The sequence below is a fragment of the Rhinolophus sinicus genome, chromosome 15 (genome assembly GCF_057876585.1).
Source record: "Rhinolophus sinicus isolate RSI-liver-muscle chromosome 15, RSI-T2T, whole genome shotgun sequence".
Taxonomy (NCBI): Eukaryota; Metazoa; Chordata; class Mammalia; order Chiroptera; family Rhinolophidae; genus Rhinolophus; species Rhinolophus sinicus.
In genome coordinates, this window is record NC_142515.1 from 109,300,289 (window position 1) to 109,321,402 (window position 21,114).

At 36.5% G+C, this 21,114-nt stretch overlaps 1 protein-coding gene across 3 annotated transcripts in view; it reads left to right on the plus strand.

Moving 5' to 3' along the window:
* Nucleotides 1–21,114, plus strand: part of DCHS2 (dachsous cadherin-related 2) — a 275,852-nt gene that overhangs the window by 140,235 nt on the left and 114,503 nt on the right. For all 3 annotated transcript variants that reach the window (XR_016019065.1, XM_088792569.1, XM_019733266.3), the window contains 6 exons: nt 8,844–9,080; nt 10,159–11,175; nt 13,995–14,182; nt 15,473–15,572; nt 18,061–18,218; nt 19,011–19,854. Coding sequence is in view for 2 of the 3 variants with exons in the window: in XM_088792569.1 (XP_088648695.1) it covers nt 8,844–9,080; nt 10,159–11,175; nt 13,995–14,182; nt 15,473–15,572; nt 18,061–18,218; nt 19,011–19,854 (2,544 nt within the window). In the remaining variant the exon portion in view is untranslated. The remainder of the gene's footprint in view (nt 1–8,843; nt 9,081–10,158; nt 11,176–13,994; nt 14,183–15,472; nt 15,573–18,060; nt 18,219–19,010; nt 19,855–21,114) is intronic.

Genomic DNA, 21,114 nt, shown 5'->3' on the forward strand with positions numbered 1-21,114 from the left:
ATATGAAGATTTTTTTCCTACATTGTTTGAAGTATTCTCTTTAGAAGCATAAAAAGAGCAATCCTTTATTTTTTGTGTTTGTGTTATTTACTTAGTAATTTTACACTGAAACAAACATTACTTCTAATTCAGATTATTTTAAGGTGACTGAGATTGCAAGCATTTGTGTGGGTCATTTATTGTTGCCCAACTACTTTTTTTTTGCTAGAAATTAACCTTTGATTAGATTTTTGCCCTTCACCTCTTTTTATAGAAGTAAGTTGATATAAATAAAAGTTAATACAAGTTCTAAAAAGAATGTAACTTGTTTATTCAAGGTAGAAAATGGAAGCAAGTTTATCCTTTCAATATGTATTTATTCAATGCATATTTATTTATTTATGTACCACTCACTGTTATAGGTGTTTGGTATGCATCAGTGAATAAAACAAAAATTCCTGCTTTTGTACATCTTACAAGAACAGTTTATGTTGCCTTGTCTATTGTCTGTTCTACATTTGGTTGTGACGTACACAAAATCCAGCTTTAGCACTACAGAAGAGCAAGTAATTAGGGTAACTGAGTGAGTTAAACTGTCTGACAAGGACAGCTATGCCTCGGTGTTTAGCTGTAATCTTTCATTTGTATGGGTGTGTGGATTTTAACAGAGTAATGTAGCACAGACTCTGTTTTTCTTTATTTCAAGGGCAGATTCTTTTCTAATATTAGTTTTATGCTTAGATTGTATACAATCTAATAATCTCATAATTGTTCACAATTGCCACTTTCCTACATTCAGAACACTATGGTATGTAGTTAACCATACCACATCTCATTTCAGAAGGGATGTGAGCCTGCTCACGCCAAAACAAATTCTTTCTTTTATTTGCAACACAGAGACTAAAGTTAATCAACAACACCTAATCAGTGTATGTCACTTTCATAGGAAACAAAAGCATGTTAGAGTTTTTTCATTTGTTTTTCCAGTATAAGATCAGAGACCCTTAGAGATGGAGGGGACCTTATAATTCAACTCTCTTATTTAGTGGAGGAAGAAATTGAGGCAGAAAGGGATTCAGTAACTAAAGATACATGATTGGTAAACTGGAGACTTGAACTTGAACCTTGTCTAAACCTGTGATCTATCCCTGTACTGCTCTGTCTCAGATAATACTTTTCAGCATCTCTTCGTATATTGCCTATTTGAGCCTCATATCAACTTATGGGATAAGCAAGGCAGATGTTTAATGCCCATCTGCAAATTAAGAGACTGAAGACCCTAAGAGTCTTAGTGAGACTTGCTCAGGGATATGGTAAACCTGACATTCAAATTTGTTTCTTGGACATCCCTTTCAAGGCTACTTCTATTATTATGACTTTTTAAAAAAAAACTAAAGACAAAGCTAAGATAAATAAAGGTTCCATTGATTTCAACTAACTAGGATAGAAAAATGATCTCTTCCTATAAAATCCTACTTGAATTACCAAATTATCTCTTGATTTATTTACTCTTTTCCATTGAATAAATACAATTGAGTAGAATCTTCCAAAATGGGTAAACTATTCTTAAGAATTGTTTTAGTTGTTAATAATTTAGTTGTCAAGAATTTTGAATCCATTCTATTCCTTTCAGCCACTACAATTTAGTTACCCAGATTTGTGTACCAAATAAATAGCATAATGTCATCTCTTTGATGAATAAGTTTCTGTATTCTCACAAGCTGAATATAGGAGAGAGACCATAAACATCAATAACTGATAAGAAATTGTTATTGATGACAGATTTTGGTCTGTTTCTGTTTTTGAGAAAACCACATTTCTAGACTCCATGTTTGGGAAAGGTCATGATTTTGTGCCTGTTTTTATTCTTAACTATACCATAGCTTACAATTTTAATAATGACTTACAGACGATTTTCTAACTATGAATTACCAGCTTGGTTAAGAATATCCCATCTTTTGTAGGAGGTTTGATTATGAAAGTCAGTATTACTTAATTAATAGAAAAACATGATTTTATATACATATTAGATTTCAAGTAAGAGAGGACCTTTGCCTTCAAGCTCTTTTATTAATCTATCAATTAAAACAAATTTCATCCCAGCAGGGTACTCTTTTAAATAAAAAAGTGACAAGATAAAGAGAATAGACAAACATTATTGCACATTATAATTGGTATGTATAAATCCAGGCACTCAGTAACTGAAGAATAAAATAATCAGTGCTCCACAAATGAATTGGTGTCTATTTTTTAATGTTAAATTTGGTCCGATGCACTGGTGGTTAATGATAATTTGCAAGTGTCATGAAAAAATAAGCCAAATAATCACTTTATTAAAGTATTAAAATGTAATTTCATAAATTTTAAGCTGACAATATATAAGCAAAAAAAAAGCTATTCATTTTATCTATAATTTCATTATTTATTATATATATGCATATTTACATGTAATATATATTATAAAGCTACATTTTGTGTCTCCTCAACTTTAATAGACAGCTCAGTTATTTAGGAATGTTGGATTCAAGTAAATAAGTTTTCTGCCTCCTTTTCAAATATCAAAAAAAAAGTGAATGTTTTGAAACATTCAGCATATAGAAGGACAAAGTTAATCCTAACACTCCCCTCTTCTAAGCAGTGAGTGTTCAAAGAAAAGTTATTGGTTTCTTCCTGTTCTCTAGTAGAAATTGTTGCATTATACAAAATTGGCTTTGAAGGCCAACTAAAGTAGTCATTGGCTCAGAGGAAGCCTAGTAAAATTTATATATATATAGACATAAAAAGAACCTTGTTCAAATATAAAAAAACAGATTTGGTCATTTCGCTCCCCTACCTAAAATCATTAATGACTTCCTATGGCTCTTTGGCTGAATACCAAATCTTTGTTATGGTCAACCAGGCCCTTCATGACTGGCCCACTTTCCTCTGTGGCCTCAGCTCCAATAACTCTTCTCTTTGATCTCTGTGCTCCTTTCTTACACCAGCTGCTACTACTTCTCCTGCTACTTCTTCCTCTTCCTCTTCCACCTCCTGTTTTCTCCTCCTCCTCCTCTTCCTCCTTCTTCTTTCCTTGAGCTTGCCGTGCTTCCTTCCACAGGCACTTTACTTATTTTGTCTTCTGCCTAGATCATTTGATTGTACCCTCTCCTCTCCTCTTCCTATACTCACATCTTCACCTGCAGTTAACGGCCTAACTCATCCTTCAGGTCTCAGGTTATAGGTCACCTTTTCATGGAGGTGTGTTTCCGACATCTCTCTCCCCAACCACATTAACTCTGGTGCCCAGATTGATATCGTACCACAGCTTCTCTTTATAATTACATATTTTGCGATTATTTGATTAATGTCTGTCCCCCACAGACACTGTCTATTCTGCTTTGTGTTGCCTTCGCAGTTACTAGCACAGTTCCTGGCATGTAGTAGGTACAAAATAAACAGTTGTTTAATAAGGAAAGAATGAGGTGAAATTGTTGCCACAGTAAAGCTTATAGTCTAGCTGAGTTGACAACAATACATATACATATACAAAGAAGAGATTGGTGGTTTTCAGAGGCAGGGGCGTCAGGGGACAAAATTAAATGGATGAATGTGGTTAAACGATACAAACTTCCAGTGATGAATAAATAAATCCTCAGAATTTAATTCACAGCATGGTGACAATAGTTAATACTGTATTGTATATTTGGAAGTTTATAAGAGAGTAGATCATAAAGGTTTTATCACAAGAAAAAATAATTGTAACTAAATTTATTTTGGTAATCATTTCACAATATATTCATATATAAAATCATTATGTTGTACACCTAAAACTAATACAATGATGTATGTCAATTATATCTCAATAAAAAATAAAATAAAAAACATATCATGAAAGTACAATAATTTTTAAAGTTCAATACTGGAAAAGAAATAGATAGATACTCAGTCCAGACCAGAATATAGAAATCTGTGGAAACATGTAGGAATATAGAAAAAAATACATATAGAACAAGGCAAGAGACTTAATAATTATATTCCCAAAGTCAAATAATGAGACTATTGGCACAAACAGCAGTATTATTTGACCAGAAGAAGCCCAACTGTCTGACTCCTCAGAAGCTTCACAAGATGGTGTTTCATATTTAAATTATTTTGTCATCAGACTTACATTAAGCAAGCTCATTCTATAGATGTATCAAACTGAATGCCAATGATCAGGTTATAGTGAAAAACCATGATTATCATAGAAACTAAATCCATGAGGCTTCATGCCAGGCTTACCTTCTCCTTCTAGGTACACTACCCAGAAATCCCAGTCATGTCTGGAAAAGTTTGTAAATGAGCAATGACTTTTAATGATGGGGATGACATCATTTTAATGTTCCGTAGTACCAGGTGAAACTAAGCTGATGGAACTTCCCCATAATAAAGATATTCTTGCCAGTAGGACAAAAATAGGAAAGCCTGTTGATTTCCAGCATTCTGCATTCCTCTGCTTTTCATAGTGAGTGAAACACTCGATGTCTGTTTGCAAAAGATCTCTCTTCACTTCCATGGCCTGGACTGAGGTGTGTGTTCCTAACATTTGCCTCTCCTTTTTTCTCCTCTTCCTGGACTCATCAGCTACCCTTTGGGTTAGCACGTTTTGTAAAGATAACTTTCACATTATAGGTGTAATCTAGTTTATCGGCACTGGAGTCACACAGGCTCATTAAGGTGACTTTGTATTTGCCTTCCATGAAAAAGAAATGTAGATGGCAAGTGTCATGTATTGATGAAAGTAATGTCTACAGATAGTGTGGGCTTCAGAAGGGAGCTCTGGAAAATCTAGAGTAGTCAGGGAAGGAATTATGGACCCTGAAACTTGAGCTGAACCTTGCAACATAACTCTGATTTGTATTAGGTTGGTGCAAAAGTCATTGCGGATTTTGCAATTATTTTTAACCTTTTAAACCGCAACGACTTTTGCACCAATGTAATATTAGCAAGGGGGGGAAGAATTGGTAGTGATTCAGGGGAAGCAAACAATATAAATATATAAATGTGAAGTCCTGGTGATAGTAAGCATTTGTAGCAAGAAATTAAAATTTAAGTTTGGACTGACTCAACAAAGATATATAATAGTAAATTCCATATTCCACAGGGATACTAGACTTTATTATTCTTCTGAAATTTACCCCCCCCTTGTCAAAGGTATGAAAGGTTGATACATTGGAGATAAAAGGTGTTGATAATTTGGAGAGAGCTGCCCTTGATTTGTGGGTTACCCCCAGGGTGGGGTACCTATACCTTACTGACTGCACAAAGAATTTAGTATGTGTTTCCTGCAGTTTGGGGCTAACGCACTCAAGTTTGTTTCTCACTTGAGAAATCTAAAGGGGGAATGACTGACAGTGGAACAAAGGAGGGGTTTCTGGGGTGAAGACAAACTGCCTTCCACGAGTTTGTAGGGGCGCAGAGCACTAACTGGTTTCTCCTGGATGTTGGTCATTTGTGAGAGAGAGAGCTGGTGTGGAGTCGTTTCAGATCATGCCCAGAAAGGGCCAGAGGAGAAGCGCCGAGCGCTGCCAGCTTTTCAGGAGACAGGGAAGCAGGAAGTGGACAATGTGAAGAGAAATGGCTTAGCTCTGTTAAGGCAGCATCAGATTAGCGGTTTGAAGCAAGCGGGGGGGGGGGGGGGGGGGGGGGGGGGGGAGCCGTTTATTTCTGACCTGCAGCATTTGCCCCACCTGAACTTTAAATTTAGAGTTCTGATTATTATATAGACTTTTACATTCTAATTATGAAATGGAGACTGTTTTGTGACTTAAAGTAACAGGAAGGATTTTAATGGGTCGACGGTGATTGCAGAAGTTGTACAAACTTCCTGAATTTTCACTTAGGGGTAGAAGAAGAACAGTTAGCCTTACAAAATAAATTTAAATGGGAGGAAAAGAAAATAAAGTTGTTCTAAAAAAATAAAGTTGATTGTATCCCATGGGCTGTGCTTTGTCATCACACTTGTTACCCATATTTATGACAGCAGGAGATTCTCATGTCTGAAGCAGAGAGAGGGGTTACATAATGATGGGAAACTATGATACATTGAGTGGAGTGTCTTATGAAGGAATTTCAAAGTATGAGAGAGGAGTTTCAACTTGATTATTACAGGAAATAAGGACTGACATAAGGGTTTTAGACACTAGCACATTATGGTGAAAGGGATATTTAAGGAAAATTACCCTGCCAGCAGTGTGCTCGGTGAATTATAGAACTAGACATTTTAAACAGGGAATATATATTAATTAACAGCAATGATATAATATATTATGATTATTATAATAATCCAGGGATAAAGTTATGAGATTTGGACTAAGGAGATAGTAATAAAAGAGAGGAAGGAACTAATTGAGGATATTTTGAGAAGAAAATAATATAAGAATGGTGACTGATTTGATTAGTTAATGGAAGAGGATGAGTCATGTATAATTTCTTCATTTTAACTATGATTGATGGGCCAGCTGATGTCAGCTTGACAAATGCTGAGGAGAAGTGCCACCTAGGAAAAACTATAGAACTGTAATGCAGGTGGTAGGACATGGGGAGATGCTAGGATAAAATAACTATTGAAGTTGCAAATACACGAATATTTTGAAGGAAAGATTATGTAGCAATATTTTTCAAATGTTAGAATAAATAAAAATTGCTGGTGGAGCTTGTTAAAAATGCAATTCCTGGATCTTTCCCCACATGTAGCAATCAGAATATCTGGGTAAGAGCCTGAAATTTTTTGTTTGAACAGGTAGCCATGGTGCTTTTGATGTAGGTGGTCAGGGAACACTCTTTGAGACCCTTCAGAGACTGGAACAAAGAGCTTAGTACTTAACTAGAGAAATTCTTAGACGTCCGAGGAGGTGGAAGGGCCATTGGAGAAACCCCAGGAATTGTTAATAAACACAAAAATACAACTGTCATGTAAACAAAGGAAAGGGTTCAGAAACAAGGGGATGTCATGTGGATGTCATGTGTCAGATAGATTGAAGGAGTCAGGGAGCAAGAGGTTGGAGATGACGTCCGATTGCCCACCTTTCACTTGCATCCTATTCATGTCCTTTTTTTTCAGGTGTGTTTCTCATAAACATGTGGTTGGATTTATTTTGAAATTCATTCTGATAAATTTGGTCTTTTAACTAGAGCATTTTGTCCATTTATATTTTCTGAAGTCTTTCCCAGTCAAAATCTTTTGTTGGTACTCAGTCTCAATCATGTTAACATATTTCCTCAGGTGTCTTGTGATTTTTTTACTGTAGGCTTGGCTCTTTATCTGAGAGAATCTTTGAACCCTAGGGATGAAGGTGTGTTCCTCTGGAAAATATTTGTGCGTCTCTTGTCCAAGTGTCTTACGAGTGTATCATGTTAAACTAAATTCTTGGCTTGGCAATTGATGAACAGCTTTCTTATTTATACAATATTGACTTTCCCATCATTATAGAGGATTTTTGGATAGATCAGCATTTGTGTGTGTGTGTGTGTGTGTGTGTGTGTGTGTGTGTGTGTAGATAGATAGACATACATTTATATGTATATATAAGTGTATGTGTATATATGTGTATGTGTGTGCGTAAAATATATTAATGCAGACACCCTAGAGTGAAGGCGTTACTTCTAAGACTGCTGTGAAATGAGACATGAAGGAATAAGATAATGAGCATTTTCTTTTCAAAACCTAGTGAAAAACAGATTGGAAGAATTTACCTTGTATGGTCAGGCACTTATATAGTGTTATTTGTTTCAAAAGGCTTGAAAACTTCTTTTTTTTTTTTAACAAGGCATTTCCCTTGGGGAAGTAGGACTTCTGACCCTCCCCTCCCCTCACATGAATTCATTCTCTGAATGACAACTACGAGTATATATGAGTATATACGTGTATATGAGGTTCTAAACGAAGCCCTTTTTATATAGTTAACACTGGTGTAGTGCTTCCCTGTTTACATATAACTTTAAAGTGTTGTCTCAGACTCCTCTGTAACTGTCGGTTCTTTCAAATCAACTTTGTTAGCATTACATTCAGGGCGGGTGATATGATAGGCCTAAAAATGACACCACAATTTATGTTTTTCTGATGAATTGATATATTTGGAAGCTATACAGTGTTTAAGCTCTAGGAAAATATTGTTTACTTTAGATATTTTGGACCATCATTTTGCAAATGTGCTCAAGTTCTTTGTTTGGAATATAAATGTATTAGTTAAGGTTCTCCAGAAAAATGGAATAAATGGGAGATTCTCTCTCTCTCTCTCTCTCTCTGTATATATCGCTATCTCTATCTCTATTTATCTGTATCATACCATATATTATAGGATATAAATATATATTATGTATTACCTATAGGGTATATATAATATATATAAAGAGATTTATTATAAGGAATTAGCTCACACAATTGTGGAGGCTGACAAATCCTGAGATCTGCAGGGTAAGCGGGCAAGCTGGAGACCCAGGGGAGCCAATGATGCAGCCCCAGTCTGAAGGATGGCAGTCTCAAGGCCCAGGAAGAGCCTATATCTCAGTTCATGTCCCAGTTCAAAGGCACCCCAGTAGGAACAATTCTCTCTCACTCCAGAGAGGGTAAAATCTTTGATCTCCGAGTATTCAGGCCTTCAACTGAATGAACAAGACTCATCTACAGCAGGGAGGGCAATTTGCTTGACTCAGTTTACACATTTAAATCTTCATCTCATCGAGAAACATGCAAAATAACATTTAATCAAATATCTGGGCACTCTGTGGCCCAATCAAGTTGCCATATAAAATCAACAGTAGAATCAACAGACTAGGTGTTACTGTTGCTCATCAGTATTTACTGCATGTGATCTGTTTTTTAATTCTTTCTTTCCTCTACCCAGGAATTATTTACTTAACATCAACTCTTAGTCATTTGGAATCTACTACACTTATGCTGGTGGTCTGTGCTCAAGATGGTGGCGGGCTCACATCTGTCACTAATGCCGACATCACAATACACATTCTTCAGACAATTTTGGCACCCACTGAATTTGAAAGGCCTAAGTATACTTTCTCAGTTTATGAAGATGTGCCCGAAGACAGCCCTGTTGGAACAGTGAAAGCGAAAGAGTCCTTGAGTAAGTACTTCCTCCTTATGCTGCATTGAAATCTATTATTGGAACATTTCCTGTATATCCTTAGGCTGTACAATCTTTAGTAAATCTTTCCTTCTCTCCATGCAAAAAGAATGAAGGGAGACCACACAATGTGACTTGCTCTTTGTTCTTTCAAAATTATTTCTATCTTACAATTTTTTTTCCAAATCACAAAAGTAATAGGTACTTTTAAAAGAAAGTTTAAAACAAAAATATTATAATGTAGAAAGTATACGTCTTTTATAACTCACCCCCAAAACACACACATGCACACATACATGCACACATACACACACTTAAAATTTTTTTTACAAAAATACATCCTGCTATCTTTGTTTTCCTACAACTCTTTTTTTTTCCTACTATATATTGTAGACAACTTTGCAGGTAACTGTATATCATTCTGTCTCATTTTTAAAAGTTTACCTGGTATTTCAACTTAGATATAAACCATGTTTTATTAAATGTTTCCCTTTTGCTATCAATTTGAGTGATTTGTAGTATTTTGGTAGTCCAAATAGTGCTCTAGCAATGTCCTTGTATGACTTACAGAGGTTTGTATGCAGGATAAATTCTTAGATGTGTCACTTGTCCAAAGACCTTGTCATGCTCCAAGTCCTCTCCTATCCCTTCCTCTGTCCCTTCCCTCAACTTCTGTGGAGGGTATTTGCCATTCAAAAGTAGATATCATAAAGAAATACCAACATGAACTTAATTTGGCTTCCTCAAATATATTAAAAAGGTATCCAAATAATTTTCTGAATATCTTTCCCTTTTACCTAAAGCAAGACGAATGAAGAGAGATATAGAAATCTGTGCCTTGCTTTTTGTCTACTGGACATTACCTTTGCCCACTAATGTGTCTTAAACCCTGAGTCCATTTTCAACAGGCTTTTGAGAGCTGAGGAAGGTATAAAACATTGCACACTATTCTCCATTGATGTAATATCTATTAATACTTTCAGATTTCAGTGTTTCCAGTAGGTACATTCTTTTGACATACAATGCTTTCTTTCCTTTCCTTTTCTTTTGTTTCTTTTCTTTTTTCTTTTTTTTTCAGATTCCTCAGAGCCAATTTTTTACAGAATCTCTTCTGGCAATCTGCAAGGAAAGTTCTCTGTTCACCCTTGGCTGGGCACCATTCGAACCCAGAAGCCTCTGGATCATGAAACGCAGCCCATGTTTGTGCTCACGGTCCAGGCACAGCTCGGCAGCTCCGCAGCCTGCAGCAGCACAGAGGTCAACATAAGTATAATCGATGTCAATGACAACCATCCCGTGTTTCCCAAAGCCTCAGATGAGATTAAAATATCTCACATCACACTGCCTGGCACAGCCCTGTACCGTGCGCGTGCAGAAGACAAAGACAGTGGCTGGAATGGATTCATCCAATACTCCATTGCAAGCCAGAATCCACGCAGCTTTTACATCGACTCAAGGCTTGGTGTGATATACCTCAATGACAGCCTGGGAGGTGGTGCGCCCCCGAAACACACACTGACTGTCACGGCCCAGGACCTCGGCATTCCTCCTCGAGCATCCCTGTTAGTGCTGACAATCGTTATCGAAAAACAAGAATCAAGCTTGCCCTTGATTTTTGGAAATTTGGTCTATCAAGTGGAAGTCAGTGAGTTTCTCTCGCTGACGACCCAAATACTGCAAATACAGGCCTACCCCCTTGGCCCAGAGCACAAAACCTCCCAGATTCTGTACTCACTGGAACCCAGCACAGACTCTGCTGCGTTTGGCATCCACCCTTACACAGGTTGGATTTATTTGCGGCGACAGCTCGACTATGAGTCCACACAAACATACAATTTTAGAGTGTTCGCCCGGATCCCGGAGGACAGATTGTCACAAAATGTGAGCACTTCAGTAATTGTTCATGTCCTGGATGAGAATGACAATTCCCCTACCTTCTTGCATGATGTGTTGTTTTTGAAAGTCGAGGAGAGTCCCCTTCCCCAAGGGGTAATAGGCAAAATTACAGCAATTGACAGAGACTCGGGAAAGAACGGACAGCTGTCATATTTCCTTTTGTCTGATGGAAAATTCTTCAAGATGAATCCTCATACAGGTAGCATTTTGTAGCTTCCATTTATCCCTTTAAAATTGGAATTGACAACACTCAAATCTTTTAGTTATAATGTTAGTGCAAACATATAATGAAAATTAGTTTTTAGCACCTGCCATATTGATTAGAGTATTGTGATTTAAAAACGAAGTAAAAATTGAATATAATTTTACTTATAGTGATGCATAGTTCTCTTGCCTCTCACCCACACTGCTAATACAATGGCTCTTATTCTGAATTAGAGGTATAATCAGAACTGGATTGAATAAGTCCTTGTGTAAAATCTAATTTTTTTCATAACCATTCTTTTCCATTTGTAGATTTTGAAAAATGTCCAATAACATATTATGAAATATAAATGTCATCCATGTAATACTAGAAATCAATCCATTTAGTTAAGATTTCAGTATCACTCTATTGATATATTTTTTCATTCTCATTTTGACAAGGGAACCATGAGGAGAGGATAGATATTTACAGTAAGTTGTTTCAAGTCTTAATTATGAAATTAATATAAAAATGTTATTATGTTTAAAATTTTGTATTGTATAAATTTACAAGGACTTTAACCCATGAAACCCCTACAGATAAAATATGATTATGCTACAACTATATAGGTGGGGAAACTGAGACTCAGGTAGCTCAAGTAACATGCCCGAGGTCACAGAGCTAGGAGGTGAGGGGAGGTCAGCACGTGGTACAGTTCCTGGAGGCACCATGTATGTATATCACAGTCTGTGTAAATGATGCCCCATGCCCTATAGAGGATGGAATTTGAATTGAGTTCTGATTAATTTTACTCTAAAAAGCCCTGTTGTGTGCATTAGGAAAAGGTGCCCCTTCCTCCAGCAGATGGAGCTTTTCACTAGAGCACATGGCTTGCCAAGAAGACTGCAAGCTGGATGTCCGCTCCCCTTCACTCCTAAACTGGGGCCCCCTCTGCAGGGGACAAACTACACAGCTCTACAGCATGGCCCTCCTTTGCTCTTTATTTCCATATGCTAGTTCTCTAGGTCTTCTCGTTCACTTGGTAATTTATGTTTTTTGAAACTATGAAAACTAGCGTTGTCTTTGTAAATGTACAAAGACTGTAAACTTACAAGTTCCCCCACGATCATCTCTCTCCTACAGTTACTGCGGCACCCAGGTGTCCATTCCTAGTTTTGTTGTAAGGCTTTAAGCAAGTAGCTTAACCTCAGAGTGTGACTTCCGTATCATGAACAAAGGGCATAATTCCTGCCATGTTTTGTGTCCTGCTCTGAGGGGTGAAGAGTGAAAGCATATGAAAGGTCACAGAAGACTATGTACTTGTAAACCGTTCCCATTACCAGGTCTGGGAACAGTGTGACAAAACAGGGGTGGAAGGCACCCTTCAACACATGGCAGACATGCTCTCTCTCCATTTCCTGGTGCTCGGAGCCGTCTCGTAGTGATCAGGACTCCAGCTCCCACAGAACCCTGCGTTGGCATCACCTATGCCCAGCCCATGGCTGAGCCTCACAACCTTTTTTACCATTGACCTCCAAACAGGAGCTCCTTGTCAAAGAGGCGGTTCATCAAATAAAAATCTGCGTGTCGTTCAGGATTTAGGATTTTCAGAGGACAAGTACAGTTTGGAACTTAAAAATACAGGTGTTTTGTGTGTGATTTTTGTTAAAAATCACACTTAACCGTAAGCAACATAGAAATATAGTTTGTATAGTAGACAGACACTGTATTTAAACTCACCAATTCAACCACATACCCAAATGTGAATTTTCTTTCTGGTTCCTCATTTCAGCTTTTTGTTTTGTTTCACATGTCATTGTATTTGGATGAAGGGGGCTGAAACAAACAAACAAAAATCTTAGAAAAAGCAATATTAAGTGGTAGGTGCTTGATGTTGACTTTGTCACAAATAGGTATTTTCATAAATAGTGAGGGAACCAATGCCTGGTGGAACTCTACAGCAAGAGACAGGCTACCAGAGAGAGAGAGAGAGCGAGCACTGGGCCTCCATTAGCCCTTGACAATAGGTAAAGGCAGTTACAGTTTCATGCCTGAGTCTCCGTGGCTGAAACATGAGAGAAATAGCCTAGAAGACAGTTCAGTACAAAAATATGTAAAATAAGGCTTGTAAAGCATTAAGGGTTATTTGGGAAGTAATTATTCATCGCCACACATATATTTTGTGAGATAACAATAAATAACTATATATATGAAAGGCAAACCATAGCCTAAGGAATATATTTGATTTTCAGGAAGCTATTTAGCCATTATTTTTAAACCGATGATAACAACTGCCAGGTGTGTAATAATTTATGGCTTACAAAATACTTTTAAAGTTATGATTGCATTTTTTTCCTGATAGCCCTAAGGCAGTAGGCTCAGACAGGTCCTTCCGTATCTGAGGTAGAGAAACTGGGACCCCAACTCAGAGCTTGTGATGTCAGAGCAGGACTGCTTCTTTCCATTATTCTGTACAGCAGTATGAAGAGGAATACATTGGAGTTTTAAATCTTCTGCATTATTACTGAATTCTCACAGAGTATTTTATAATTTGCTTCTATGATTTTAATTTTCACTTCAACTAGTTGATGGTAGATAAGTTGAAATGCAAAGAATGGCAAATTTAAAGTGTCATTTTCAAGGGAACTTCAGAAAATTCTCTCAATCGTAGAGCCAGACTTCTAAATGTATGTGGTCTTGGAAGTTACGCTTTTATTCAGAGCTATTTTATAGTATTTGATTTTCCTTTCCACAGATTATTTTGGATGTGGTTCATAATGTCAGAATTCTAGTATGCGGTGTCAGCGTCTTTTGTTCTCCTCTGTGTCCCGCAGGCGAATTTATCAGTTGGGTCGCATTGGATCGCGAGCATCAGGTACAACATCAGCTGACTGTCCTAGTGACCGACCATGGCTCTCCCCCGCGAAACGCCACCATGGTGGTTTATGTCTCAGTGACCGACATCAATGATAACAGGCCGTATTTCCCACAGTGTCTCCCTGGAACGGAATTACACATCAAGGTTTGTGGGAACCTTGCAATGAATTTGTAATATTCTTAGTTATTTGTTTTGAGCACCATCTAGTGGTCAAAAATGTGAATTTATCAAATCAGTTTTCATGTGGCAATGAATTCATTTCTAGAAGACCCAGAAATTGTGCATATGTCAGAAAAAAATCCCATACAAAAATGCAATGTTATAGGTGCTATTGGGGATCTCACATCCCCAATAGCACCCAACAGCAGTCGTTTTATGATAATGTCGTCTGCCCTGAGTATACAAACATAATGGTTCCCCATTATCAGTAATGCTCAGACATGGATTGTTTTTCCAATAATTTGCATGTATCTCTTTGTGCAGCACTCTTTATGAGCAATCGAAACACGTTCCTAAGATGCTTAGGTAAATATAGGGGAACGATATGCAGCTCTGAAGTGGAGAGGAGTACATCTAGAAATTATAAAAGTTAATCTCTTGGGCACATACAGAAACTTTTAATTATATTTATATTATCTCATCTTTTTTATTTCTATGTTTTTTGTATGTTTTATAGTGTAATAATAAATTAGCATTTTATTTCATGTACATAATTACTAAGTAACTATTTCTAGGAGGTACTCATACTTTTGAAAACGATTGCTTCAAAACTATTGAATTGGACAAAGTGTGCCAGCTATCCATATTGAGCAACTCAAAAAAAGTATTGAGAAAGTTAATAACCTTAATCTTCCAAAGCTTATTTAAATAAAATTTTACCAAAGCAAAATATTATCATTATGATCTTAATTATGTCATTAAAATATCCCATGGCAGTAGGACTCTAAACATGGAGTTCAACTCCCATGTAAATTTCAGTATTCCAGGAACATTCCTGTTAATTAATGAAGTATGTTTCCTGTATGAGGTATGTTTCCTGAAATAAAGACTTATGTTTATCTTTATCATATTTTAGACCATAACAACAACTTTTAAAAAACATCCTAAGACAGTGATGAATGAGAAGATGCTAGAATCCTTAAGATATATCCAAAATCTAAGATTGTTTAATTTGATTTTCTCCCCCTGCCCCCAGAATTATTTCATGCTGTAGATAATTTGTTCAAATTGAGTAAAATGTTTAAATTTATAATGTGGATTCTTTTCACATATTCACACCCATATAACTTTTATATGGTAGACATTTAAATTATATGTGGATTTAAAAATAGTTTTAAAATGCTTAGTAGTAGTGTGCTCTTCACTTAAAATTCATTGCAATTTCTTTTTTAAAATTTTGCCTACTAATTTGTAAGCCATTTGTTTTATTGACAGGTTCTGGAAGGTCAACCAGTAAATATGTTGGTTACAACTGTGTTTGCAAAGGATCTCGATGAAGGAAACAATGCGGAAGTTACATATTCAGTATCTTCAGGTAAATGCATCATTTTAAAAACATTTGCTTACTTCGTGTCTCTGTGTCACATTTTGGTAATTCTTGCAATATTTCGAAGTTTTTCATTATTATTATATGTGTTATGGCTATCTGTGATCATTGATCTTTGATGTTACTATTATAATTGTTTTGGGGTGCTGCAAACCATGTCCATATAAGATGGCAAACTTAATCAATAGAGGTTTTTTGTTCTGACTGCTCCATTGAGCAGCTGTCCCCAATTTCTGTTTATCTCCTTGAGCCTCCCTATTCCCTGAGACACAAAACTATTGAAATTAGGTCAATTAATAGCCCTATAGTGACCTCTAGGTATTCAAGTGTGAGGAAGTGTCACATGTCTCTCACTTTAAATCAAAAGCTAGAAATAATTAAGCTTAGTGAGGAAGGAATGTTGAAAGAGATGATAGCCCTAATGCTAAGCCTCTTGTGCCAGTTAGCCAAGTTGTGAATGCAAAGGAAAAGTTCTTGAAGGAAATTAAAAGTGCTACTCCAGTGAACACACAAGTGATAAAGTAAAAGCCTTATTGCTGATATGGAGAAAGTTTTAGTTGGCCGGAACAGAAGACCAAACCAACCCCAATATTTCATTAAGCCAAAGTCTAATCCAGAGCAAGGCCCTAACTCTCTTCAAATCTATCAAGGCTGAGAGACATGAGAAAGCTACAGAAGAAATGCTTGAAGCTACCAGAGGTTGGTTCATGAGATTTAGGGAAAGAAGTCTCCATAACATAAAAGTTCAAGGTGATGCAACAAGTGCTGATATAGAAGCTGCAGCAAGTTATCCAGGAGATCTAGCTAAGATAATTAATGAAAGTCGCTACACCGAACAACAGATTTTCAGTATGTAGACAAAACAGCATTCTATTGGAATAAGATGCCATCTAGGACTTTTATAGCTAGAGAAGAGAAGTCAGTGCCTGGCTTCAAAGCTTTGAAAGACAGGTTGACTCTCTTGTTGAGGGCTAATGCAGCTAACACTCATTAACCATATCAAAAATTCTAGTAAGAATTATACTAAATCTACTCTCTGCTTATGCTCTATAAATGGCACAACAAAGCCTGGATGACAGCACATCTGTTTACAACATGATGGCTTACTGAATATTTTAAATCTACAGTTGAGATCTACTGCTCAGAAAACATTCCTTTCAAAATGTTACTGCTCAGTGACAATGTACCTGGTCACCCAAGAGCTCTGATGAAAATGTACGATGAGATTAATGTTGTTTTCCCGCCTGCTAACACAACATCCATTCTGCAGCCCATGGATCAAGGAATAAGTTTGACTTTCAAGTCTTATTATTTAAGAAATACATCTTGTAATGCTATAGCTTCTATAGACAGTGATTCTTCCGATGGATCTGGGCAAAGTAAATTGAAAACCTTCTGGAAAGGATTCACCATTCTAGATGCCATTAAGAACATCTGTGACTCACAGAAAAGGTCAAAATATCAACATTAAAGGAATTTAGAAGTTGATTCCAACCCTCATGTATGACTTTGAGGGGTCAAAACTTCAGTGGAAGAAGTAACTGCAGATGTGGTGGAAATAATAAGAGAACTAGAATTAGAAGTTGATCCTGAAGATGTGATTGAATTGCTGAAATCTCGTGATAAAACTTTATGAGGAGATGCTTCCTATGAGTGAGCAAAGAAAGTGGTTTCCTGTGATGGAATCTATTCCTGATGAGGGTGCTATGAAGATTGTTCAAATGACAACGAAAGATTTAAAATATTACATAAACTTAGTTGATAAAGCAGTGGTAGGGTTTGAGAGGATTGACTCCAATTTTGAAAGAAGTTCTCCTGTGGGTAAAATACTATTAAACAGCCTTGCATGCTCCAGAGAAATTGTTTGTGAAAGGAAAAGTCAGTTGATGCAGCAAATTTGATGGCTGTATTATTTTAAGAAATTACCAGAGCCACCCCAACCTTCAGCAACCACCACCCTGATCAGCCATCAACATGGAGGCAAGACCCTCCACTAAGCAAAAATACTAAGACTTACTAAAAGTTGAGATGATGGGTAGCACTTTTAGCAGTAAAGTGTTATTTAACTAAGGTGTGTTCATTGTTTTAGACATAATGGTATTACACACTTAACAGACTACAGAGTATAAACATAACTTTTATATGTACTGGGAAAGGATAGAGAAACAAATCAATGAATGGGAAATAAAGGTTGGCCATGAGTTGATAATTATGGAATCTATGTGATAAGCACATGAGAGTTCATTATATCATTTTGTGTACTTTCTTATATATTTGAAAATTCCATACTAAAAATTTTCAAAATCTGTTGTTTCTTGTGTATATATTTACTATTTTTTTTATGTTTATTCTCTCCCAAAGCTTAAGGCAGATACCTCTTCCAAATGATCACAGGTGTATTTGGATTAATTAATTTTATGTTTCCTGCATTATCAATTAACATTAATTTCATACTTTTTTGTGTGTGTGTATATAGAAGATAGTTCTGATCACTTCAAGATTGATGCCAACAGTGGTGAAATAAGAACAACCACAATACTTTTGTATGATTATAGACCTTCCTATAAGATGACTGTCATTGCCAGTGACCAGGGAGTGCCTCCACTTCAAGGACAGGCGGTTATTAATATTCAGGTAATGTTTCGTCATCACCATAAAGTGTGGAAGGATGTTCTAAGATTCTGTTTGATTTTTATACAGCTATATAGAGTGAAAACACATGACATATATGAACACTGCGTTTAGCCTTTACTTAAATTAGAATGAGCAAACAAGTTGTGGGAAGTCTTCACAGTAGGAAAAAATTACACTAGCCCATCAAAACTAAGATGACTAGGCATAGCCAGATATATTTGTTCATGCACATGATAATCAGTAATATTAATACTGGTATGTATAATAGTCAAGAATATATATCCCCAAGAGTTCTGTTTCTAAATTATATTCTTTATTGATTGAGGGTATGTGGGTTAGGAAAAAATTCTATATCATAATTTCTTAAGTCTTTGGTTTCAGATAAACAAAGACACACGATACAGAGAAGTACACAGACGTTGTCATTATGATTATAGTGCTGTCTAGGACTTAGAACGATCTGGATAACTAGCTGTACCACATTCTCATTGAAGAATCACAAGACTATAGTTCAGTTAAACTATAGCATGGTCTCATCAAACTATCATCTCACACATTAGAACAAACAGAAAGTGGGAAATGCTGTACTTTCTAATCTCCTAGATATTATGCAATTTTCAATTTTCAGAGGCGTGCTGGAATTATATAATAAAAAAATAAATTTTCTCACCTATTTTCATGTAATTCACAAAAAGGGAAGGAATTAGCTTCCAAAATAATATCATCACATGGATTGACTCAACTGTTAAAACATACCCCAAATTAACAGCTTTTTTAAAATTCTTATTCCAGGTGATACCACTATCCAAAGGGGGAGCTACCATTTCTCAGAACATTAGACATTTAGTTATACCAGAAAACGTGAAGCCTGCAAAAATCATGAGCTTGATAAAGTCACCTGATCACTTTCAGCAACATCATAATGGAAAGTTACATTTTAGCATCGCTGTGGATGACAAGGATGGTCACTTTGAAATCGACAGCTCAACAGGGGACTTGTTCCTTTCTAAGGCACTTGATTACGAAATGATATCTCATTATCTCTTCAGGGTAGTCACTAAAGACCATAGCAGAATTCCTCCCCTGAACAGCACGGTCTTCCTCAGTATTGACGTGGAAGATCAGAACGACCATTCCCCGTCTTTCCAAGACGAGTTCATTGTGATAAACATAGAGGAGAATGTCCCTGTAGGGACTCTGGTACATGTCTTCAATGCCAAAGATGGGGATGGCAGTTTTCTGAATAGTAGGATACAATACTTCATTGAATCCCACCACCCCGGAATGAACCCATTTCTCATCCACCCCTCATTTGGCACATTAGTCACTGCATCCCCTCTTGACCGAGAGAGAGTTCCAACTGTCCTCCTGACAGTAACTGCATCTGATCAAGCTGTGAATGTGACAGACCGGCGATTGAGATCGCTAATGGCAAAGGTAGTGATTTTGGATGTAAATGACCACAGCCCCACTTTTATGTCTTCCCCCATCGCTCATGTCAAAGAGGATGCCACAGTGGGCTCCTTGGTGCACCACGTAACTGCTCAGGATCCAGATGAAGGAAGGAATGGAAGAGTAACATACAGCATCCTCTCAGGAAATGAAAACATGGCCTTTATGCTAGATGAGTCATCAGGTACCGTATATGTCACTGTCAATTAAAGCCTCTGATCACTTGCTTGCATGTATTCTTTTCATTTTCCTTTGTTAAAATGATAGTTCTCAAGGTGCATAAGCTTTAAATAAATGTGACTTGCTTTACCCTTTAATTTACGTATATGATAAGCACAAAGGTTGTATTCAGAAAATGAACTGTAACAAAAACCGGCCTGTTTGTTAATATTGACTATGCTTTGTAGCTAGCTCACATTTCACAGGATGACTATATATAATAGTATTATGTTTCCTCAGAGGGTAGCAGATGGTACCAAAAGGTAAAATATGATTAGCACCAGCGTTTTCAAAGACTTTAGTATTAAAACTTATCTTTAAGGTCATACAAACATATTTGTAAGTAGTTGGAAATAATGTGTTTTGAATGGTTGGATTGATTTGAGCATTAAGACCCATATTTCTCACATCTACTGTGCTATTTTGTTTTTTGCAGAAGCACTTATTCACTGTCAAGTACTCTGCAGTAATGTCACTGTCACTTCACTTGTCACTTGTCTTGCTGTCACCAATGTTGCAAGATAACATCTACTAAAAGTTTTAATCTAGTTTGATAGAAGGTTGTATGTATAAAGTGTCATTCTTGGGAAATTGGAAATGAACTTCCCTCAACTTGATTTTCAGGAGCTACTGAAGAGATGGACTACCATCTCATTCTCTAAAAAGTAATTTCTGCATGAGCCTTAGAAAACAATGTTTACAATTTGACCCAACTGTTAGTAAGACCATAATTTGGAATGGGACAAAATGTGTAGGATTTGGAAGTCGTGATTATAGTCTGGCTATATACTGTTGAAAAATTTTATCAAAATATTTATTAAATCTTGTACATATGGTTCCATTCTAAAGCATGCATGAATACCACCTAAGAGCCCAACTGACAGAGAAATAATCCAGACCCAGTTTCTGATTTCCGTTAAAGCTAGAGTCTCCAAGGTCCTATTTCAAAGATACTGAAAATGTTTTCCACAATGACTAAGGACGCTCTATTTCAGATTGTTAAAGAGGATGTATAAAATTAGAACTGTGTCTCAGGAATATAGGCATCATGAATCTTGAACAATTGCAGTGACTGTTTCAGTTGAGATATTTTTCAAAGACATCAAATGATAATTACTGAATGTATTCATGTAAGATGGGCTATTGTTTCAGAAGGCTCATAGTTCTTATTAAGAAGATATAGTGAATTTTTCCGTGGCTTTTGTCTGTGAAGTATGAAGTAATA